Consider the following 25,774-nt stretch of genomic DNA (forward strand, 5'->3'; position numbering starts at 1 on the left):
TGTTTTCTTTTTAATTCTATATTAAAAGAGAATTTTCTATTTTGTATAGAAATTCTATCTTTCTCTCTAGATGTTTTTTTATTTAGGACTCATGGTTATTTAGTTTCAGTAACAAAGTATTTCATCTTGAAGTCCTGGTTAAATTGTATTGATTGGAGAGCCTTTTGACTCGCTCATACTTCTGTTTATTTAAGTTCATGTTCTTAGAGCTGATTTATTTCAGCTACGTTAATGGGAAAATAGTAACAGAGTCGAACTATATGACTTAATTTAGTTCTTTTTAAGGTAAATTTTTTTTTTTTTTGGAGACAAAGTCTCACTCTATCGCCCAGGCTAGAGTGCAATGACGCAATCTCGGCTCGTTGCAACCTCCACCTCCCGGGTTCAAGCGATTCTCCTGCCACAGCCTCCTGAGTAGCTGGGATTACAGGCCCACACCACCACGCCTGGCTAATTTTTGTATTTTTAGTAGAGATGGGGTTTCACCATGTTGGTCAGCCTGGTCTCAAACTTCTGACCTTGTGATCCACCCGTCTCGGCCTCCTAAAGTGCTGGGATTACAGGCGTGAGCCACCATGCCTGGACCTCAAGTAAATTTTGTATACATTAAAATTTTGAATCTGAAATGTAATGACTTTCCATAAAATTAATGGGAATTGAGTTGTACACATTACTTTAACAATATTTTCATTTATATAAAGCACAGCTAGAAATTACTGATATGCTGTTTTCTGTATTCCAGATAGCAGCCCTTTCCCCTCATCAATTCCACATGCCTTCCAGATCAACTTTAATAGTTTGTACACAGCTCTTTGTGAACAGCAGACATCTGATCAAGCAACTCTCCTCTTGTATACCTTGCTTCATCAAAATAGTAATATTAGAACATACATGTTGGCTCGCACAGACATGGAAAATCTTGTAAGTATCATACTAACCATTCCATGTGTTTGTATTTTACAACATTTTGAAGAAAAACTTCTTTTCCCAAGAGGGCAAGTTTATTTGCCTGGTTGCCACAAAGGTGATGATCAAGAAATTCATAGGGAGGTGTCACCAGACACAGACAGAGGGTAGGAACTTCTCCAGCATAAGACACAGCTCATGTGGAGGGGGCCTCCCACAGCAGGACACAGCAACGTCCCTGGCTGACTTGACGCGCCTCCTTGTCCTTACCAGGATTCAGCCTGTTCAAGTCTTCCAAAAACCCTCTGCAATTCTCAAGGGGATTTTTAAATCATCTCAGTCCCTTCCATCTGCTAAGTGCCCACCCACCAACTTCATGTTACTCTTCACAGTTGCAGAATATTCCTGATAAGAATGCTGAAAGGAAAGTGATGTTTCAACTCAGCTGCTCAAATGTCCCATCCCTTCTGGCAGGCTTAGGCTTTAGGACTGTCTGAACTCACTCCCTGGAGTCTTATAGTCGTTTTAAGGTACTTTTGTCAGATATCCCTTAAATTATACTATCCATCACTACATGAGTGAAATTAGTTCTCAAATTTTTGTTCATAGACAAAAACTCCTGTAAGCAATAATCGATTTCCTTTATGACTAATGTGCAAACATCAATGTTTCTATGAGGGGCAGAGTAAGCTACCTCACCAAGGTGTTAATGTTGTTTGAAATACATAGTATGTAGATAACTATGGACCCTAATATACTCGTAAAAATGTGAACATTCCCGAAATAGTCAGTAGCTGCCTGACAGCAAAATGTTCCCTCTGCACCAGTTTTTACAGATTGATAGCAGGATTCTCCCAGTATTTGGTTACCATTTTTTCAGTGTTCAATATAAAATACTGCATAAATAGTGAAAGAACACGGAATACTAGAATTCATTGAACATACTCTGCATCCAATTGACACTAAGAATGAAAAATGTGATGAAAGAGTGTCTCCACCTTAGGTCTAGGTGGGAAACATTGCTTAAATAGCAAATCGAGTATGAAAGTATACTGCTTATATGAGTAAAATCCTGTAAAGAGAAGGTTTGTTTCCTGATGGGTGTGGATAGGCATAGAGACAATTCTGAGTATGATGTATTCTAAGGGAAATGTTGGCAATAAGCAGGAAACCTGTGACATCACCTGTTTCAGAAAGTTGTATGGTAAGGATGCGGGTATATAAGATGGTGCAGAGAGCAGCTGTCTGTGTTTGATGACATACCCGGTGAAAGGTTAAAAGGTTTTGTGTTGTAGTTATTTTGGAGGGTGGTGTTTGTTTATTTGTTCTGGTTTTGTTGGATAATTTCTTAATTTATGCCCCATCTGTCCTTTTACCTTTCTTCTATAATAAATATGTTGAGGCTTTGATGAGAAAATATGTTATCAGTAGGAAAGTTACTGTGCTGATCTGATTTTGTTATGGTTATCAATTATTTTATTCTGCAGTCTTTGACATTAAGAAGGTAATGTTTGACGGATTACAGTGTTTCTAAGAAATACCTTATTGTGTGTAAATCCCATAAGGCTGGAGGCAGACCTGCCTCTGTTCAGCGACAGGTGTTGGCTGACTTCGATTCTTTCTGTTGATGGTCTGACTCACTACTGTTTGACTTGTTTTAACTCAAAACAAGTTAATTAATCTGGTATAACTTCTTATGGTACATTTTTAATTGGTATCTATTAGAATAACAATACAATGACTCTTGCATTTTCTTTTTGTGTCTCTGAATAGTGTCTAGGGCGAATCCAAGTGCCTGAATGTTAAAAACAGGGCTTAAGAGGGCATACTTTTTAGAAAAACTCATTATAGACATGAACACAATTTTTATATTTTATCACAAGCAAATGTTTAACAAGAAAAGTAGCTAGACTTTTAAGATAGTCATGATTCTTTTAGTTGTAACAGACCCATTTATGCCTAGCGTAAGCAAAAAGAAATATATCTGTACAAATGAAAAATTTGTGCATTTTTTTTTTGGCTTCAGTCATAGCTGGTTCTAGGGGCTAAATGTTGTTATCCAGGCTCGGCCTCTCCATCTTTTGCCTCTGCCTTTTATAGCTTTGGCCTTATTCTCAGGCACACACTTTCCAAGTGGGGAGACAGGTGGCCACCAGCAGCTCTCGACATATCATAAGCTAAAAAGAGGAAAGATTACACAACTACTTCAGAAATATTTCATGAAGGGCTCCAGTAGTCTCTTCTTGGGTTGTGTATCCACTTATTTGACCAATGATTACAGAAGGAGGCACAGTTAATGCTAAGCCACCATAGCCACAAAGGTAAAGGGAATTTCCTTAAGCAAGGGATCTTGGACAAATAATATATAGTCACTTTGACACTATATTGCTTGTAACTTCCTTAATCAGGGCATTATGAGTTAGTCACTCTTTTAATTTCTGTTTGTGTTAGTCCAGCAGAGATTCGGCTGGCGTTTCCCTTAGGCCTCCAGCAGTCTTCTGCTTTTGGGTCAAGCCTTGAGCCTGCACAATATTGCAGATATGCAGCTCCTGTCATTTTGATACTTACTCATTTGAAACTTCACTGAAGAGACACTTAGAAAATGAGATTAAGATTTACAATGATATGTAGTCTATGATTTATCATGAATTATAAAAGAAATGACATAGGATCTTTACATCTTGTTTTAGATGGACTAATAGTCCTTTATTTTCTGAGTGTGGTTTTTATATAAACATCAAAAAGGAAATTTTCTTTTAGCCCTTTTCTTTTCCTTTTCATGCTAAGTTTCTTGAAAGCCACATTATTTGCCTTTACTTCTTGTGCACTTTTCTACCTGTTGTGATCTAACATTTGTTTCTACAACTTCCTCATCAGGAGCTCCTGATTGTTAGTAAATCTTTGGTCATGTTTCATCATTTTCTTATTTGACTGCATTGCTGCATATGACACTGTTCATTTCTTTATTCTATAAACCGCTGAATACCTATGTGTTAGTCAGTTCTGGCTTAGTTAGTTCAGAATTTACTCAGGCCTGACTGCTTTAACAAACATACCATAGACTGGTGCTTAAACAACAGAAAGTTATTTCTCACAGTTCTGTAGGCTGAGATTTCCAAGACAGAGATGTCAGCCCCCTTGGTGTCTGGTGCAGACCTGCTTATTGGTTTGTCAAGAGTCATCTACTTGCTGTGTCCTCACATGGCAGTGAGCAGAGGCAGGGAAGAAGCAAGCTCTCTCCTATCTCTTCTTATAAGGGTACTAATCCCATCATGAGTGCTCCACACCTGTTACCTAATCTCCTCGCAAGAGCCCCACCTCTTAATAGTGTCCCATTGGGGGTTAGGGTTTTAACATATGAATTTTGGGGGCCCAAACGTGTAGTTCATATATCTACAAACATATACCTTGGCTTTCTGATCATTTTACTCTGCTGGTTTTTCCACCTCTATGCCTACTGCTTTTCTCTCTCCTTTATGTGTTATTTTTTCTTGTCCTTAAATGTGTCCTGCTGCGGGGTTCTGTCCTTCTTTTTGTTTTTTCCCTGTACTTCTCCCTAAAACATCTAAGCAAACTCAGTTGTCATTTATATGTTGCCAGTGTATATGTTCCCATTTATATGTGCCATATATGTTCTATTTTTGCAGCCCTGGTTGCCTGTATCTCATATCCATGTATCCAGCTGCCCCAGACATTTCCCAGTGGCTGTCTCATAAACACCTTAAACCAAACATGTAAAAATTGGGTTCATTATTTTCCCTGCTCTTCCTTCTCTTACCCCTGTATTCTATATCACAGTGAGCCATCCACAGAGTTAGCAAAAGCTTTGACTCTCCTGTTTCATTCCCCCATATCCAACCAAATCTTTTTTATTTTCTCTCATTATGTTTGGAATATGTTAGTGTTCTTTTTCCTCATTGCCATTCCTTTGGTTTAAGCGACCTTCATCTCTTACTAAAACTATTGCAACATTTTTAACTGGTTTTTCTGCTTTCTGTCTTGCTATTCTTTAATATTATTTTCTATCCTGTTTCCAGAGTGAGTATATTAGAGTCAAATCTGATCATGTCACTTCTCTGCTTTTAAAGCCCTTTCATGGCTCCACAGTGCCCTCAGGTTTAAAGCTCTTACTCTTAATGTGGCTAACTAGACACTTTATAATTTTGCCACAGCTTCCATTTTGGGTCTCATCTCTTTGCCATTATGTCCTTTTTATTCTTTATTTAATCATAATAAATTAATTTAATTTCTCTCAATCTGACCTATCTCCTAACTAAGTTTAGGCTTGGTTTTCTCTCTAGAATACTTCTCCTTGAAATTTTCTCCCTTTTCCTCTTCTCAGATAACTCCTAGTAGTTTTTCAGATCTCAGTTTAAATAGTTCTTTCAGAATTAAAGTTATGTTATAAAAGTAATTATATACCATACCCAAGTGGGATTTATCTGAGGAATGGAAGCTTGATTGGACATCTGAAAGTCAGTTATTGTGATGCATCATATCAAGAGTGAAAAACAAAAATCATACGATTATTTAAATAGATCCAGAAAAAAACATTTGACAAAATCATTACTTTTTAATGAAATAAAAATATTTAACAAACTAGGAATAGAAGGGAACATCCTCAGATTAATAAAGGGCTTCTATGAAAACCCTACAGCTCACATCGTACTTAATGGTAAAAGACCATGTTGTCTTTCTCCCTAAGATCAGCCACAAAACAAGGATGTCTGCTTTTGCCATTTCATTCAACATTTTACTGGAGATTCTAGCCTGGGCATTTGATTAAGAGAAAGAAATGAAACACATCTAGATTGGAAAGCAAGGTGTAAAATTATCTGTATTTGCAGATGACATTATCTTATACATAGAAAATCCTAAGGAATTCACTGAAAAACTCTTAGAATTAATAGATGAGTTCAGCAAAGTTGCAGGATACTGGATCAGTATAAAACATCAATATGCAAAAAATTGTATTTTTATATATGTGAAATCCCAAAATGAAGTTAAGAAAATAGTTCTGTTCATAATAGCATCAGAAATTTAACAAAAGAAGTACAAAACTTACACTCTGAAAACTACAAAATATTATTGAAAGAAATGGGAAAATATATATTCATTGATTGCAACATAAAAAAATAGAGATAGGGTCTTGCTGTGTTGCCCAGGTTGGTCTTAAACTTCCGACCTCAAGCGATCCTCCCACATTGGCCTCCTAAAGTGCTGGGATTACAGGCATGAGCCACCATACCCAGCCCTGATCACAGTACTTAACATCGTTAAGATGGCAGTATTCCCCAGACTGATGTACACATTGAGCACAATACCTATTAGAATCCTAGTTGACTTCTTTATAGAGATTGACAAGATTGTTTAAAAATTCATATAAAATTGCAAAGGACCAAGAATAGCCAAAACAATCCTGGAAAAAAACAAATTTGGAGGACTCATACTTTCTAATTTCAAAACTTATTATAAAGCAACACTAATCAATACAGTGTGGTATTGGCACAAGGATAGACGTAATACATCATTGGAGTTGAACTGAGAATCTAGAAATAAACCCATATACCTATCATCAACTGATTTTCTGCCAGGGTGCCAAGACCAATGTGGAAAGAATAGGTTTTTTCAACAAATGGTACTGGTGCAATTGTGTAGTCACTTGCGAAAGGATAAAGTTGGGCTTTTGCTTCACCCCATATACAAAATTAATTCAAAATGAGTCAAAGGCCTAAAAAGAGCTAAAACTATAAACCTCTTAGAAGAAAATGGGGGTAAATCTTTATGACCTTGAATTTGGCAAATGACTGTTAGATATAACAACAAAAGCATGAGCAACTAAAGAAAAAATAGGTAAATTGAACTGCATCAAAATAAAAACGTTTGTGCTTCAAAGGGCCATCAAGAAAGTGAAAAGACAGCCTACAGAATGTGAGAAGATATTTGCAAATCACTTATCTGGTAAGGAACTGTATCTATAATATATAAAGAACTTTTTAAACCCAATAGTAAAAGGACAACCCAATTGCAAAATGGATGAAAGATCTGAGTAAGCATTTCTGCAAGGAAGATATGCAAATAGCTAGTAATACACATATGAAAAAAACAAACTTGACATTATTAGTCATCAGGTAAGTATAAATCAAAACCACAGCAAAATACCACTTTACTCCCACTATGATGCCTAGAATAAAATGTTAGTTAATAAGAAGTGAGGATGTGGGGAAATCTAATCTCTCATACACTGTTGGTGGAAATGTAAAATGGTGCAATGGCTTTGAAACAGTCTGGCAGTTCCTGAAACAATTAAATAGTTACCATATGATCCACCAATTCCAAGGCTAGATATATACCCAAGAGAAATGAGTATACGTCTTCAGGAAAACTTGTAAAGGAATGTTTATAGAAGCATTGCTTATAATAGCAAAAATGTGGAAACAGTTCAAATGTTAGTAAACAGAAGAATGGATAAATGAAATGTGATATGTTTATGCAATGAGATATTATTTGACATAGAAAGGAATGAGACTCTGATACATACTGCAACATGGATGAACCTTGGTAACATGTTCAGTGAAATAAGGTAGTCACAAAAATCTACGTAGTCTATGATTCTATTCATACAGACATCCAAAATAGGGAAATCTATAGAGACAGAAAGTGGTTCCTTTGGGCAGGCTACATAGGGGACTGGAGGAGGTGATAGTTAAAGGGCATGGGGTTTCTTTTTGCGGTAATGAAATTTTTTAAGTTGCCTGTGGTTATGGTTACACATATTTGTTAACATATGGCAAACCATTGAATTATGCACTTTGAATGGATTGTATGGTCTGTAAATTGTGTCTCAATACAGATATTTAAAAGAATGAAGTACTATTCTGACATAGTCTCATTGGACCCGTTACTTACTCTTACATTATTATTTCTTTGAATATACCATTTGCTTGTGTATCTTGTCTGGTAAAGCACAGAGTCTCAATATTTTCAGTACTCTGGTGATATTAGGTACTGTAGGTAAGATGTGCTTTCTACAGGTGTAGCCAAAAAAAAAAAAAAAAAAAAAAAAAAGAACATGGCATAAAATATAGTCATATGTTGCTTAATGTGGGGAGTCATTCTGAGAAATTTGTTTTATTAGGTGATTTTGTCATTGTGCAAATATCATAGAGTGTACTTATACAAATCTAGATCGTATAGCCTAACTACACACCTAAGCTTTATGGTGTAACCTATGGCTCCTAGACCATAAACCTGTACATCATGTAACCATACTAAATACTGCAGGCATTTGTAACACAATGGCATTTGTGTATCTAAACATAGAAAGGGTACAGTAAAATATGGTGGTGTAATCTTATGAGACTATACAACCACAGACTCTTACATGTGATCTGCCATTAATGGAAATGTTATGTGGCGTATTGAAAACCCCAGAATCAGAATTAACAAATGTTGAGTTAAATGACCGTAAAATGTAACTGTGCTTACTAGGTAATGTGGAATGTGAGTACAATGTATTATGTTTGACACAATGTCAGAAGAAACTCCAAAGACAAGAATGCCTGGGAAAAGAGAAAGAGCAATGACTACTTGGTAACTGGTACACTTTGTTCCTGGAATTTAATAGTGCTCATGCACTGAACTTCATAATTTAGAGGAAGTTTTAACTACAACTTATAAAAGAACAAAACATACCAGTGCCACATTTTAAAACCTTCCTGCAATAGGTGTGCCTGTCAAAAACACGTATGCCTCCGTGTGCGGCATACCCGCCTGTGCTTTAGGGACTTGTATGTGTAAACAATTTACTCATTACATGTATTGTCTGATTTAGATGATAGATTTTTTTTTTTTTTTTTTTTTTTGCCTATTTTCTAGCATTCAGTGGATAGTGTTCATGGTTGTTTCCTACGAGACATGCTGTATAGTCTGCCCATCTTTAATAAATAATTTCAGTAACCTCCTTACTTTAGTAAAGAAGGAACAAATAGAAGGTGTCAATGATTTGAAATAAGCACAATTGTAAACGGCATTTTGAAATGAAATGTTTGATGGATACACCTAAGAGCAGATCTTAATACATATGTTGAGAAAATGCACCTTGGGTTCCAAGAGTATGTTTAATTACGTATTTATTTAAAATATATTTCTTGAAATATATTTTTTACTTATTAGCTTTAAAAAAGTGATGCTAAGCACATAAAACGTTAACTTGTGAGCAGCTGTGCTCTCCCCACTACTGCTACTTTTTGGTTAAGTTGGGAGAAGGCAATGTGACTTCTTAAAATCTTCCAAACAAACCTTGAGCCTAAATGGTCCTTGCAGATCCAACCTTTATGTTGATTGGACCTTAAGAGACCTTCACAGAGTTAGTGATGATTTTCTCCACTGGCATCTTAATAGCTAAGATACATTTGGAAAATACATTCAGTCAGAAGGGGGTTTATATGGTTTTTTCCTCTAATGAACGATACAGCTATGATATTAAAGCAGAGTACAAAAGTGTAAAGATTTAAAACATTTGGATTTATAACGAAGTACTGAAATACTCAATTATAATTTTTATTCTCTAGGTTTTACCTATTCTTGAGATTCTGTATCATGTTGAAGAAAGGAATTCACACCATGTGTATATGGCCCTTATAATATTGTTGATCCTTACGGAAGATGATGGCTTCAACAGATCCATTCATGAAGTGGTAAGTTACCATGACTTGGATTAGAGTTAGAGTTAGATTTACAGAACACACATGTCCCTGCGTAAGATTTACTACAGTCTTTACATTTCTTTCTGGTAGATTTTCCTGTGAGAACCTACATTAGAAATGTTATGTCTGTCTTCAGATTTTTGAAGCGGTGCTTTTTTTTTTTTCCAGAATGACTATTAACCACTATTAAAACCCTCTCAAAATGGTTCTTTGGTAATTGATACAAATGATTTTGCTGCTACTGGGTTCATTTTTCTTCACTATTTCATTTCCACTTTTTCATTGTGGCAGAAATTGTCAAACAGGTTTGCTTCATGCATGCAGAATTAGAGAAGAAAAAGGGACCAAAATGGGAGAAGTTTGAGAAATCCATTGTTTTACATATGTTTTTTAAAGAACATAACATAATTTTAACTCTTTAAATTTTGGTCCTGTTGGAGAGTTTTATTCCCAAACTGGTTTTATCTTCTTTCTTTGGCATTTTTTAATTTTATTTTTTGCATCAAAGTAATACACATATATAGTTTTAAAACTTACATGGAAGTACGAGGTTTTAATGAAAAATAACAGACCCATGTTCACCTTGTTTCTGATTCCCACTCCTCTAAGGGAAATGCTTTCAGTTCTGTCCATGTTTCTAAATAACATGCTTATATTGTGATTTCTTGATTTCAGTTGTAGATATTAACTATTATCTCCCTAAGATGGAAGATAGTCATTGATTCTTCCTGCATACCACATGTGTTCCCTCTGGGTTCCCAGCACGCTTGCCAGCACACAAACTTTTTCCTTTTTCCATCTTATTACCATTTTTGGTTAACTCAGATTTTAAATTATTATTTTAGATGTTATTTTTAGTTTGACTGTGTACTGTAGGATGATTGCATTTCCTTTCTTGAACATGTTTTACCATTTCTGTAGCACATCATTGCCCTGTTTTTTATTTGTGTACTAATACACTGATTCTACCCCCGGTACTTCAACAGAACTGAAAATTTGCTCAAAATATATTCAAACTTACTGAGTTTTCTTTTTGGACTCCTGTCTTTGCTAGAGCGTCTGGTGGCTCTGGTTGATCTGTTCATCTGTAGGAGTAAGCACTAAGAAGTCGATTGGAAGTCCTGTGTGTGGGCAGGTCTGTCTTACTGTACCTTGTTGTACATAGTCTCTTTCTCTGGGACTCTGTCCCTGCAGGCCATTTTTTGGGTAGATTGTTTTTGATTCTTCCAGTCTCCTTGCTAGGGGGTCTATAGGAGAAGGGGGCAGGGCTTTCACTCTTTATAAGGGTACAGACACTTTGTTTTCTCCTCATTTTCAGTAGGGCTTTTATATTATCTTTACTGCTCTCCAATGTTCCCTTAAGTCATGTTTTTGCCTCTTACATAGTATGACCGTAATTTCAACTAAGATTTAAGGAATCTTAAATGACCATTGTGGAAGGAGTATAAAACATAGAAATTTATTTTTTGTGTGTATATTTAAGGTATATAACTTGATGTTTTGATATATTAATACATGTACACAGAGAAATGGCTACTATAGTCAAGTAAATTAGCATATCCATCATCTCACATAATTACCCCCTTTATTGTTTGTGGCAAGAGCAGTGATACTCTCCTTTAGCAAAAATCCTGAATACAGTACAATATCATTAACTGTAGTCCTCATATTCTGCACTAGATCTCTAGACTTCATCCTATAGACCTGCAACTTTGACCTATATCTCCCCATTTTCTCACATCCACCCCCGGTACCCATTGTAATATCCTCTATCTCTGTGTATTTGACTTTTTAAAAAGGTATTCCACATATATGTGAGATCATGAAGTATTTTTCTTTCTCTGGTTTATTTCACTTAGAATAATCTCTTCCAGGTTTACCTATGTTGTACCAAATGTTGGTGTCTTCCTTTTTAAGGCTGAATAATATTCCTTTGTTTATACAACCATGCACTACTTAACAATTGGGAGGCATTGTGAGAAATGTGCCCTTAGGTGATTTTATCATTATGTGAAAACTGTAGAGTGTGCTTACACAGCCAAGATAGTGTAGCCTACTACACGCCTAGGCTGTGAGGTATAGCCTGTTGCTCCTGGCCACAAACCAGTACAGCATTGTTACTGTATAGTGTAAGCAGTTGTAACACAATGGTAAGTATTTGTTTATCTAAATATAGAAAAGCTACCATAAAAATACAGTATAAAAGATTTTAAAAGGCACACCTGTATAGGGCACTTACCATGAATGGAACTTGCAGGACTGGAAGTGGCACTGATTGAGTCAATGAGTGAGTGGTGAGTAAATGTGAAGGACCAGGACATTGCTGTATGCTATCGTAGACTTTATAAACACTGGACACTTAGGCTACACTACATTTATAAAAAATATTTTTCTTTAATAATCAATTACCCTTAGCTTACTGGAACTTTGTTACTTTATAAAGTCACCACAAACACATGAATAGTGTGTTGTGCTACAATGGCTACAACATCTAGGTGATAGGAATCTAGTTATAATCATCTGGGACCTTCTTTATATATGCGGTCTGGCATTGACCAAAACATGTTATGTGGCAAATGACTACATACTACAGTTTCTTTATCCATTTGTCTGTCGACGGACTCTCTGGCTATGTCTGTGTCTTGGCTGTTCTGAATAGTGCTGCAGTGAACGAGGGAGTGCAGTTATCTTTATAGGTGGTGATTTCATTTTCCTTATGCCCAGAAGAGGAACTGTGAGATGATACACTAGTTCTATTTTTAATTTCTTTAAGAATCTATATACTGTTTCTCACCTTGGTGGCTCCAATCTACATTTCCACCAACAGTGTGCAAGGGTTCTGTTTCCTGCATCCCCTCCCATACTTGTTATCTCTTGTCTTTTTCATAATGACTATCCACACTGGTGTGATGGTTTTGATTTGCATTTCCCTGATAAGTAGTGATTTTGAGCACATTTTCATATACTTGTTGACCATATTTATGTCTCGAGAAATGTCTATTCAGGTCCTTTGCCCATTTTTTAATGGGGTTATTTGTTTTTCTGCTATTGAGTTGTGTGAGTTCTTTATGTATTTTAGATACTAGCCTTTTATCAGATATATGGTTTGCAAACATTTTATATCCATTCAGAGGCTGCTTTTTCATTTTGTTGATTATTTCCTTTGTTGTATAGAAGCTTTTTAGTTTAATATAGTCCCATTTATTTATTTTTACATTTGTAGCCTGACCTTTTGATGTGAGTATAGAAATTTCTTGGTTCTTGTTTTCAGTAAAATACTATGAGAAGTAATATTTTCACTGATTTACTCAACTTTTTAAATAAATTAAAAATCAATGTGATTTTTAAAAACATCTTACAATTGAAGTATAATATGCATATAAAACACACAAATTTTAAAGGAAAACTAATGAAAATTACCTTCTATATTTGTGTCATTACCACCCAGATAATTATTTGCTTCTGCAGCAGCAATAACAAAATAATCAGAACAAGAAGAAGTAAGCACACAAAAAACTTTGAAGCAAACATGACAAAGATGTTAATTTTTGGCGTAATTCATATGTGGGTATACTGTTTATTGTGCTATTTTCTATACTTTTCTGTATCCTTATTCTATAAATAAAACACTTTCAAATTAGCAGAGAATTTTGCCTTAAAATTAAACTTCACTGACTGCCAAAACAGGGTTGGTGAGACAGGGAAAGTTCAGTTCACATTCAAGTTTGGTTCCATTGGATTTCAGGATATTTTAGATGACATTTCAAATTCAAATATTGAAACACTTGTTCCTTTTCTCTAGAATCTGACTTTCTTGTTGATCTCCATTTATTTTGGTCCCTTCCCTTTTCATATGTAATATAGAAAAGAGTAAGTTCAAATGTTTTACCAAGTTTCTCTACATGGAATCATTAGTGTGAACCTACTTGCCTATGAAATATATACTGTTATCTCATTTTGATTTGAATTTGCATTTCTTAATACCCAATGATACGGAGAATTTATTTTTAATGTGCTTTTTATGTGCATATATATTTTTTTGCTATTTTTTAAATTATCTTTTTTATTTTGAAATGTTTGTAGATTCACATGCAGTTTTAAGAAAAATAAGAGAGACCTCATGTACCCTTAACAGTTTTCCCCAATGGCAACTATAGTTGTAAAACTGTAGTTCAATATCACAGCCAAGATATTTGATATTTTTGTTTGTTTGTTTGTTTGTTTGAGACATAGTCTCGTTTTGTCTCCCGGGCTGGAGTGCAGTGGCAGGATCTCAGCTCACTGCAACCTCCGCCTCCTGGGTTCAAACGATTCTCATGCCTCAGCCTCCTGAGTAGCTGGGATTACAGGCACACGCCATCATGCCTGGCTAATTTTTGTATTTTTTATTAGAGACGGGGATGTTTCACCATGTTGGCCAGGCTGATCTTGAACTCCTGACCTCGAGTGATCCAGCTGCCTCAGCCTCTGAAAGTGCCAGGATTACAGGTGGGAGCCACCACGCCCAGCCTGACATTGATACACTTTAAGGTATAGAACATTTCTGTCACCACAGCATTATATACCTCATCTTGCTCTTGAATAGCCATACCCCCTTTTAAAAACTTGGCTAATCTTATTATTGAGATGTAAGAATTATTTATTCTGGATCATTTGCTTTTTTATATTCTAGTTTGTTAATGTAGTAAATTATACTGATTATTGAGAATTATACTGATTGTTGAATATTAAATCACCTTTGCTTCCTGGAGTAAACTGTGCTTGGACATGACATGTTTTGAAATGTATTTTCATATACAGTCTGGTTAAGTTTTGAGCTTTGTGTTTTCTGAGGAATTTGTACATTTCTTTTAAGGTAATGAATCTATTACAATAAAATTGTTCATAATATACTCTTATTACCTCTTCTTTTTTTTAAAAAAGTTACCTTTTAATGTCTGTACTAGCCAGAGAGATTACCCCTCAGTCTTCATGCTGATGTGTCTATTCTCTTCTTTATCTTTCTAACTTTTTTAAAAAGTTAAAAAAACTTTAAAGAACTAACTTTGATTCTATTGATTTTTTTCCTCCATTTTTTGTTTTCTATTTTAATTATTTATGCTCTTTATTATTTCTTTTCTACTGCTTACTTGAGCCTCAATTTGCTTTTTTTTTTTCTTCCAACGTTTCTTAAGGTAGAAGCTTAGACCTTTGATTTTATATTCTTCTGCTTTTCCACTGTAAGCAAAATGTATGAAAATGGTTTTCAGACTTTGGACAATAGGCAGCACAGGAGAGTAATGCTAGAAATAAAAAAATGTATTTAACAGTAATTATTTTTAAGAATTTGAAAAAACATTAAAGTCAGACTTTATCACTGCCACCTAAGATGTGAATACCTTAGCTTAAGACAAATTATTATACTGTTTTAGTGTAAATGATCATACTCATTCATTTACTAGAAATTAGAACTATTAACATTGGGTGAACATCTTTTTCAGAAAATTTTCTTCTTTTTATTTAAGTTGAGACAGGGTCTCACTCTTGCCCCCCATGCTAGAGTGCAGTGGTGCAATCACTGTTCACTGTAGCCTCGACTTTCTGGGCTCAGGTGATCCTCCTACCTCAGCCTCCTGAGTAGCTGGCACTGCAGGTGCATGCCACCATGCCCAGCAAATTTTGTTTCTGTGGAGATGGGTTTCGCCATGTTGCCCAGGCTGGTCTCTAACTCCTGGGCTCAAATGATTTGCCTATCTCAGCTTCCCAAAGTTTTGTGATTACAGGCGTGAGCCACCACACCAGACCTTCATTATACAATATATTTTTAAATATTCGTATATGGTGAAGAAAAGAGATTTTGGAAAGATAAGATGTTAGAATCATTGTTTAGTTATTTTAAATCCATGTTGCAGCTGTAGAGAGAATCAGTGTATTTCTTAATGAGAAACATGAGAACATTATTAATTCCACACTTCTTTTCATCTCTTTCTTCCAATTTTTTGTTAGTTTAATTATTTAATTTTATAAAAATTTTTTTTGAGACAGTCTCACTCTATTGCCCAGGCCAGAGTGCAGTGGCGCAATTTTGGGTCACTGCAACCGCCGCTTCGCAGGTTTACGCAATTCTCGTGCCTCAGCCTCCCAAGTAGCTGGGATTACAGGCAAGTGCCACCACTCCTGGCTAATTATTTTTTTAGATTATTCAAAACTTACAACATTTCCATTCTGTTTTGTAACTAAAATTGCCAAAATTGCCTAATACTGATTTTATTGAATGTGTTGTCTACCATCAACCCTTTTACCATAGTTTAGTTTCTGTGTTCCTGAGTTCTTTGTTTTTATTCATCTTCTATATGTCTGGCTTTTGTTTTCAATTATTTTCTTCACAGAATATTTCTGTGGCATATTTTATTCACCTTCTCATGTTTGAAAATGTCTGAAGGTTTTCATTTTCTCTCCCACACCTCTTTCCACTATTTAGTTGGAAGAAGAAACAAATAAATAAACCTACCAAACTTGTTTCTCTCTCTAGATTTGGGGATTTTCATCAGAATTTTCAGGATTTTGTCAATTTTTCCAAGGGACTGCTACAAGGTAAGGCAGGATTCAGTCAGGCATGTTCTTCTTGACCCTGCTCTAGGGTTTTCTCCCTTATCATCTGTCATGGACCCCAGTACACCTAAGACTGTGTGCTTGGGCTCATAGAAGCATTGTTTTTTTACCACATGTTAACATGGGACAGCCTGTAATTTACAGCATATATATTGTTTTTTTTCTTTTTATTTTGAGATTGAGTCTCACTCTGTCACCCAGGTTGGAGTGCAGTGGCATGATCTGGGCTCACTGCAAGCTCCGCCTCCCGGATTCACACCATTCTCCCACCTCAGCCTCCCAAGTAGCTGGGACTACAGGTGCCCGCCACCACGCCTGGCTAATTTTTTGTATTTTTTTAGTAGAGACGGGGTTTCACCGTGTTAGCCAGGATGATCTCGATCTCCTGACCTCGTGATCTGCCTGCCTCGGCCTCCCAAAGTGCTGGGATTACAGGAGTGAGCCACCATGCCCAGCCTGCACATATATTGTTTGGTGAGATTGTTTAAGGACTGTATATACTTTGTTCACTCCCACATAGGCCTAGGATTAGTATATTTGGTACTACTAATTCAGTAAGCATTTAATGAGCATGTACCACCTCTCATACCTGTGGTAACGGTTAAATGAATTTTAACCGTCACTTTTTTAGTATAGCTCCTAGTTTTAACTTGCCAGATAAGTCATGTGCTTTTATTCTCTTCTCCAGATTATAGAGGTGTGGTAGACTTTGAGGATATTAAATTTGGGCTCTAGTCTATTTGTTCAATGTACTGCTCTTCTAAGGCAAAACTTTAAAATTGTGATTTCACAATTTCTACCTATTTCCATGCCTAGGGATATGACACATTTATTCCTTTTGGTATTTTTTCTCTTTTCTAGCCCTCTTCTTGTCAAGCATGGACTTGCTTATACCTAACACAAAGTATTCGATAGAAAAATGGGCAAAATAATAGAAAAACAGAATAGAGACCCTGAACAGTAATCATCGTTCAACCTGATGCTTCATCAGGATTGTGCCAATTAAAGCAACTGAAATATTCTGTGCCTGTCAGAGTAGCAAAAACGACGAAATCTGATATATCGAGAGTTGGTGATGTTTTTGTTACTATGGGGTTGATGAAAGAAAAAAGAATTGGTGAGGATATAGAGAAAAGGGACTCTCATATGCTGGTAGTGGTAGTACAAATTGGTAGAACCACTTTAGAGAGGAATTTGTCCTCTCAAATTCCTCAAATTATATACAGAAATAAATACTACACCTCTCATAAATTCCATTTCAAGGTTATGTTTTAGGAAGAGCTTCATAGATCACGAGAACATATTTGAAAGAATTTTCATTGTAGTATTGGGAGAGCAGATAATGTAAATGAGATATTGTAAAGCAACTAGAATGAATGCATAGAGCTACATGTATTGATAATAATAAAAATCAAAAAAAAAAAAAAAAAGCCCATCCAATTTCGGGATAGTGGCTGCCTCTAGGGAGGCAGGTTATCAGTGTAGAACAATGAGGAGGCTTCAGGTACTTTAGAAGCAAGAATACTAACATTTGATAAATCTAGGTGATGGATACAGTGGTGGTCTCTATACCAGGCTAATCAATCAAACTTTCTATCCTCGTAGAAGTCTTCTATGACTGCACTGTGCAGTATGCTCACACTTGAAATGTAGCTAGTATGGCTGATGAATCGATTTTACTTTTATTAAATTTTAATTTAAATATCCACTTGTGGCTAGTGCCACTATGTTGGACAGTGCTGCTCTGTGCTTTTTAGTGTGTTAACACAGTTAATGGTAACTATACTTTTTTTGTGTGTGTGTGTGTGATGGAGTCTAGCTCTGTTGCCCACACTAGAGTGCAGTGGCGCGATCTCGGCTCACTGCAACCTCTACCTCCCAGGTTCAAGCAATTCTGTGCCTCAGCCTCCCAAGTAGCTGGGATTACAGGCACCTGCCACCAAGCCTGGCTAATTTTTTTATTTTTGGTAGAGACAGGATTTCACCATCTTGGCCAGGCTGGTCTTGAACTCCTGACCTTGTGATCCACCCACCTCAGCCTCCCAAAGTGCTAGGATTACAGGTGTGAGCCACCACGCCCGGCCTATACATTTATTTTTAAAAGAAGATATTCAATGATTTGGCAATTCTGCTTCCTAGTAAATTCTCACAGATGTACTTAGGAAGTCATGTGCAGGTATTTTTGCTTTCAAAATCTGTGTGATTCCTGAACTTAGGTAAAAGTCCGGATAGTAAGAATATGGAGAGTAAGTAATTCTTTCTTTTTTTCTGACTTTCATATAGTAAGATTTAGGATAGTGATCTGAATTGTAACATTGCTTTAAATAGGAAAACAACTGTAAATAACCTAAATTTCCATTAATAGAGGAATGGATTTTTTTTAAAAATGTGACTTTCTAGTATAGTACTCTAGAGTGGTTACAAGGAATGAAGTAGACTTAGATATAGAGGTGACATTCAAATGATTTAACTAGTGTGGATGGCACCAACACCAGCCAGTAAGAATGGATGTGGACCATAGTCCTTTGTTCTCTGCTGTATATTACCTGGGGGAGTGGCTTGCAACAACAGCTATTTACTAACTAGTATTGAGTATTCCATTTAAAAAAAAGAACTAGTACTATCAGATAGGCATACCTGGTGAATATTCTTCTTATATGTGTCAATATAGGAGAGTTACAGAAACATACTGAGTGAAAAAAGTAAGATGCAAACAAACCAGATGTGTGTTAGTTTCTTAGAGCTACTGTAACTGACCACCACAGTTACTGAGTACTGCTGATATAAATGAAAGATACTTGGTATGTTCCAGAGTTGTCTGAGTACCACAGCTAGGTGACTCCTAACAACAGAAATGTATTGTCTTCTGTAGCCTGAAAGTCCAAAGTCAAGGTGTCAGTGGGGCCATGCTCTCTCTGAAGGCTCTAGGGGAAGACCCTTTCTGGTGTCATCCTAGCTTCTGGTGATCATAGGCAATACTTGGTGTCCCTTGGCTTGCTAGCTACATCACTCCTGTCTCTGCTACTGTCATCACATCCTTCTCTCAGGAGGTATCTGTCTCTGTGTCTGTCTTCCTCATCTTAAAATCACCAGCAGTCATAGTGACCTAGAGTCCACATTAATCTAATGCAGTCTCATCTTGATTATATTTTCAAAGACCCTCTATCCATATAAGGTCACATTCACAGGTTTTGAATGACATAGATTTGGGGAAACACCATTCATTCTAATACATTATGTATGGTACTATTTATGTGTACTAGAAAACACACAAAGGAATGCTGGTTTTGATTTTTTACATATATATGTATACACATGTATGTATATATGCAGATAAAGTAATTGAAATGGTCTAGAGGATACATACTAAACTCAAGATAGTGTTTGTTCCTTCATAGGGGAATAAAATGAGATTTATATATTAAAAAATATTAACAGTTGCTTTGGGAGGCTGAGGTGGGTGGATCACGAGGTCAAGAGATTGAGACCATCCTGGCTAACACAGTGAAACCCCGTCTCTACTAAAAATACAAAAATTAGCTGGGCGTGGTGGCAGGCACCTGTAGTCCCAGCTACTCAGGAGGCTGAGGCAGGAGAATGGCGTGAACCCAGGAGGCGGAGTTTGCAGTGAGCTGAGATTGCATCACTGCACTCCAGCCTGGGCAACAGAGCAAGACTCCATCTCAAAAAAAAAAAAAAAAAAAAAATTAACAGTTGGTAATGTGAATTGTGGGCGTATAGATGTCAATTTTTTTTGTACTTTCCTATACATATTTAATTTTTTAAAACAGTTGATATTATGTGATGTTACTGTGTAATACTCTATCATATATAACTTATGGAATTTATTTTTGAGAAAGAGTCTTGCTCTGTCGTCCAGGCTGGAGTGCAGTCACTGCAACCTCTGCCTCCCTAGTTCAAGTGACTCTCCTGCCTCAGCCTACCAAGCAGCTGGGATTACAGGCGCATGCCACCTCGCCTGGCTAATTTTTAGTAGAGACAGGGTTTCACCATGTTAGTCAGGCTGGTCTCAAATTACTGACCTCAGGTGATCCATCCACCTTGGCCTCCCAAAGTGCTGGAATTACAGGCGTGAGCCACCGTGCCCAGCCAAACTTTTATATTTTTTACTTTTCAATTCTGAATAATATTTAACCACCATGTAGTGAGTATTTGTTGTGTGCCAGCCTCTGAGTGGAGAATGCAGTCAGGGTGGGCTTGTTTGTAATGGGGGATGCTGGGTGATGTGGGGCCAGAGAGTTGAATGAGTGAAAATATGTGTGGGGAATGCACCTGTATATAGTTGTACTTTCAAACATATTGACATGAAATTGAGTGTGGTATTCCTTTGTGTTTTTATTCTTTTTATGTTTCTATTCTCCCTATACTTGTTAGAGAATGATCTATTTTAATCCCCTTTTAGAAAAACTAAGGTACAACCATATTATTTAGACTTAATTCTGTTTTCCTGATGTCATGGATGACTGTTGTGTTTGTTCTTGTTTGTATTCCATATTCTCCTTCTCTTGAATTCTCCTAGATTTGTCCTGCTGTTACTATGGTGAGAAGGGGCAGCTAAATACTTACATGTGTTGTGGTGGTTTTTTTTTTTTCTTCCTGATATGGTACATGGGTGGTTCATGCTGAGTTTATTTTGCAACAGACTTACGTGGTAGTTTCTCAGGATGTAGAATTCTAGAATCATAATGTCTTCCCTCAAAAATCTTGAGACATTGTTCTGCTGTCCTTCAGATGTGTAGTGTTCAAAATGGGAACTCTAACGTTAGTCTCCTTCTCTTTCCATTGGTGATAACATGTTTCTTCTGTCTGGAAGCCAGTGGAACTTTCTCATATACTGCGAATTCATTAATCTTGCAAGAATGTTTTGATTGTTTTTCATGATTTTTTCTTGGAATGTTGGATGTTTTTCTTTTCCTCTCAAAGAAATTTTCTCATATTACTGATTGTTCTGTTTTTCTTCTAGTTTGTTTCTTCTGGAATTTTTAAGTGCCTATGACGTCTGCACTTTTCTCTTATAGTATCTGTGGAGAACTTCTCAATTTGGTCCTTCACATCACAAATTTAATTCTCCATAGTGTTCACTCTGCTGCGCCCAGGCTGGAGTGCGGTGGTGACATCTTGGTTCACTGCAACCTCCACATTGTAGGTTCAGGCGATTCTTGTTCCTCCACCTCCAGAGTAGCTGGGACTGTAGGCATGCACTACCACACCCGGCTAATTTTTTGTATTCTTAGAGAGTCATCGTTGGGCCAGGCTGGTCTCAAACTCCTGACCTTGGCCTCCCAAAGTGCTGGAATTACAGGCGTCAGACACTGCCCAGCTGCCATTTTAATCTTAAGCAACTTTTCTTTGTTCTGTGATTTTCTCTTTTCATAGCAGTCTCTTCTTATTTTATGCATGCAATATTTTGTCAAATCTCACTAAATATACTAATTAGAATTTTTTAAAAAAATTCCAGCTTCCTAAATCCTCTGTTTAATTAGAGGTCTCTTCTCTCTGCCTGTTCAATTTCACAGTTTATTATTTATTTATTTACTTGATAAACTTTTTATTATGAACACTATGAAACTTAAACATAATTGGAGAAAATAGTAGCATGGATCTTCATGTAGTCATTATTAACACTCGTGTTCTTATTTCATCTACCCACTTTACCCTCACCACCTTTTACATTTTGATTTCTATTTTTAAAAACAAATCTTCCATATAATTTCATGTGTAAATATTTTAGTATGTTCTTTCAGTAAGTATGGACTTTAAAAAATGTATCATACTGGCCAGGTGAGGTGGCGCATGCCGGTAATCCCAGCACTTTGGGAGGCTGAGGCAGGCAGATCACGAGGTCAGGAGATCGAGACCATCCTGGCTAACACGGTGAAACCCCGTCTCTACTAAAAAAATACAAAAAATTAGCCAGGCGTGGTGGCGGGCACCTGTAGTCCCAGCTACTTGGGGAGGCTGAGGCGAGAGAATGGCGTGAACCCAGGAGGCAGAGCTTGCAGTGAGCCGAGATTGTGCCACTGCACTTCAGCCTGGGTGACAGAGTGAGACTCCATCTCAAAAAATAAATAAATAAATAAATATAAATAAATAAATAAAAATGTACATTCAACAAAATCAACAATAATGTTTAAATTCTTCCTAACAATTTATTATCTCTAATTATCTTTAAAATGTCTTCTAGAGTTGATTTGTTTGAATCAGATTCCAACATCTACTGCATTTAATTATTAAGACTCACAAATCTATAGCACTCTCTCCCTATCCCAGCTTATTTTACCCCTTATTTGTTGAAGAAACTGGGTTATTTGTTCAGTAGGATTCCCTGCATTTTTCTTTAGCTGATTATGTATCATCATGGTATTTAATGTGTTCTGTCCTTTGTATTTCATGTGCACTGGTTAATTAGAAAAGTCTTGAGTAGGTTCAGCATATCACTCTCTTAGGTCGAATGTCTTCACTTAGTGGTTTGGTTGTTCATCTGTACTTATAAACACAAGTCTAGACTAACTTGTTTTGCAAGGTTGTGGGATCCCCCGTCTGCATTTGTGAGTGGTGGGGAGTCTGCTGTACTCTTTGGATGTGTGCCTCTTCTTAAGGGAGAGGGCAAGAATCAGCCCAGCAGTCTCTTCCTTTTTCGTGCATAGGTAAAGAATAATATGGCACAGTGACTTTCCTTGAGTCACGGAGAAAGGATGCAGGAGTAACCTTAATGGAAGAGAACATTAGAGAGTTCGAGTGCTCGGCTGAGCCCATTGGGATTTTTTTATTGTTGTTTTTTCCCCCATTTACCTCTTTCTTTGGGGCAGCCCAGATTTGGCTGCTGTACTGCCCAGTGTTTGTACCTGTCTGTCTGTCTGCCTGCCTCTCTCTCTCTCTCTCTCTCTCTCTCTCTCTCATCTCCAGCTTACAAATCTGCAGTGGAAATGTCTTAACTTAGAAAACAGTTCTTGCTTACTTCGGCCCAGAGGTGTGCACCAGGGCTGCCTACTCTCCATAGCCATGGCAGAGCACTGGAGCATCTCTCCTTGAAGATCTGGAATCATTTGTATTCGTGGCCTCTCTCTGCTGCTTAACTCACCTTCAGAGCAAAGTCATGGTTTATCAAAAATTGTGGACATGGAGTAATCCTTTTGTCTGTAAAGCAATCATTTTTTACTTAAACTTTTCTTCCCCATTACAGATACTAAAAAATATTACTTGGTATTCAGAACGAGTTTTAACTGAAATCTCCTTGGGGAGTCTCCTGATCCTGGTCGTAATAAGAACCATTCAATACAACATGACTAGGACAAGAGTAAGTATTCCAGCTGCTGTTCTATCTTTTTTGCATACAGTACAATTAAGACGATAGTTTAAAGCAATCCCAATATTTAGGGTGCTAAAATTCTCATGACATATGGTAGAAAATACAGGTCACTGTATAGTCACTGTATTACATGATCCTAATGTAACATAAGGTCTTAATATTTAATGGATTGTATGATTGGAGATATTTTACATGAAATAGAAAACAAGCAATGCAAAACATTTAGATAAAAGCTATTGTATGTCTTTATTTGGCCAGTAACACTGATTTGCCTTTTTTAATATCAGCAAATAACAAAGTATAAGAGGACAAGAAAATGAGCACAAGAAATGAGCACAAGAAAGTATGAATTAAATGAGAAAGAAAAATAGAAGAGAGAGAGTATTTTAAAGAGTAAAAGAAAAACAGAAAAGAGAATATTTTAAAGAGTAAAAGAAAACTTTCTGCTGGATACTATTCACAGTACCTGGGAGCAAATTACAGTTCTGGTTAATAGAAATATATTGTTAAAGAGAAGCAGTGTACAGAATTCATAGCTAAGAGAAATGGTATTTTATTTATTTATTTATTTATTTTTGAGCTGTGATTGTGCCACTGCACTTCAGCCTAGGCTGCACTGGAGTGCAGTGGCACAATCATAACTCATTGTAACCTCCAACCCCTGGGCTTAAGTGATCCTCCTGCCTCAGCCTCCTGAAGAGCTAGGACTACAGGCATATGCCACCACACCTGGCTAATTTTTTTTTTTAATAGCCAAAGTCTCGCTATGTTGCCCAGACTGGCCTTGAATTGGTTTTGAACTCCTGTCCTGAAGTGATCCTCCTACTATGGCCTCCCAAAGTGTTGGGATTATAGGCGTGAGCCCCTGCTCCCAGCCCATTTTCAGTTATTTTCCCCTGTGGGGCTATTGCAGATACACATTCATGTTTTTATCTGAAACCCTAGGAGCCAGCTATGTTTTAGAAAGCAGAAGTTTTTGGATTTTAGAAAGATAATTATAGTTTATATACTCTATGTAACCATTAGGGCCTTAAGTAGCATGCTATACTTAGACATTATATTTCTGTAGCAAAATATTTCAATATTCACCATGGAGGGAATAATGAAGACCATCAGAAACATCGTCATTTTTTGTGTTGTGAAAAAACTTTGAATTTTCCGTGCTTTATGGATTTAGGAATTAGAAAAAAGAGATTGTGGAACTGAACTTTCTAAAATCAGTGACAACTGAGTTTACATTTGCTTCTATTAATAGTTAACCTTGGTTAAAATATGGAGAAGACTTGATTGTATGTTTTACACTTGCTGTTTCCTCACAGGACAAGTACCTTCACACGAACTGTTTGGCAGCTTTAGCAAATATGTCGGCACAGTTTCGTTCTCTCCATCAGTATGCTGCCCAGAGGATCATCAGGTAAATATGAACTTTAAAAGAAATACTGATTTGCTTCCAGTTGAGCTATTAAGATGGATACTATGGTGGTTCCATTTTAAATGTTACCTGTGAGGACTATCACATTTTTCTACTTAATTTTTATCACCTTCTTGTTTTGTTAAAAATACCTTGTTCTGTTTTGTTTTCTAACCTAACTTTTTGATCAAAGTTAATTGTATTTACGTTCAATCTTTTTATAAAATGTAATTTTAAGTGTAATGTTAGTTTTTTAAAGGAGCAGGTATATTTCTTAGTAATGTAAATTAAATATGAATGTATTTGATGAGCATTTTATAGAGCATCACAATATACTTTTAAGGATTTATCTGTGTGCATTTTAGAGAATTTTTATAGCAGTTCACCCGTGTATTAGTTGCCATAACCCGTGTTATTAGTTGCCATACACCCGTGTATTGTTGCCATAACAAATTACCAAAAATTAGTGGCTGAAAGCACAAATTGGTCATTTTAAAATTCTCTAGTTTAGAACTCCACCGTGGGTCTCACTAGGCTAAAACTGAAACAGAGATGCATTTCTGTCTGTAGGCTGTAAAGGAGAATCTGTTTCCATGCCTCTTCTAGTGGTTGGAGGCTGCCTGCATTCCTTGGCTCATGGCCCCTTCCTCTGTTATCAAAGCCAGCAACAGTAGATTGTTGAGTCCTTCTCATACCTCATCACTCTGACCTCTTCTTGTGGTTCCCTCTTCCATGCTGAGGACTCTCGTGATTTCCTGGACCCTTCCTGATCCAGGATTATCTTCCCATCTCAAAGCCAGAATCATAATCATAAGGTCCCTTTTGCCA

General features: G+C 36.6%; 1 protein-coding gene across 6 annotated transcripts in view; it reads left to right on the top strand.

Annotated features, from left to right (window-relative positions):
* DYM (dymeclin) overlaps positions 1–25,774 on the top strand; it is a 398,885-nt gene that overhangs the window by 169,634 nt on the left and 203,477 nt on the right. For all 6 annotated transcript variants that reach the window (XM_007974061.3, XM_007974066.3, XM_007974065.3 and 3 more), the window contains exons 10-13: positions 743–921; positions 9,480–9,605; positions 23,410–23,523; positions 24,855–24,949. In XM_007974061.3, the coding sequence (XP_007972252.1) occupies positions 743–921; positions 9,480–9,605; positions 23,410–23,523; positions 24,855–24,949 (514 nt within the window). The remainder of the gene's footprint in view (positions 1–742; positions 922–9,479; positions 9,606–23,409; positions 23,524–24,854; positions 24,950–25,774) is intronic.

This window comes from Chlorocebus sabaeus, chromosome 18 (genome assembly GCF_047675955.1).
Source record: "Chlorocebus sabaeus isolate Y175 chromosome 18, mChlSab1.0.hap1, whole genome shotgun sequence".
Taxonomy (NCBI): Eukaryota; Metazoa; Chordata; class Mammalia; order Primates; family Cercopithecidae; genus Chlorocebus; species Chlorocebus sabaeus.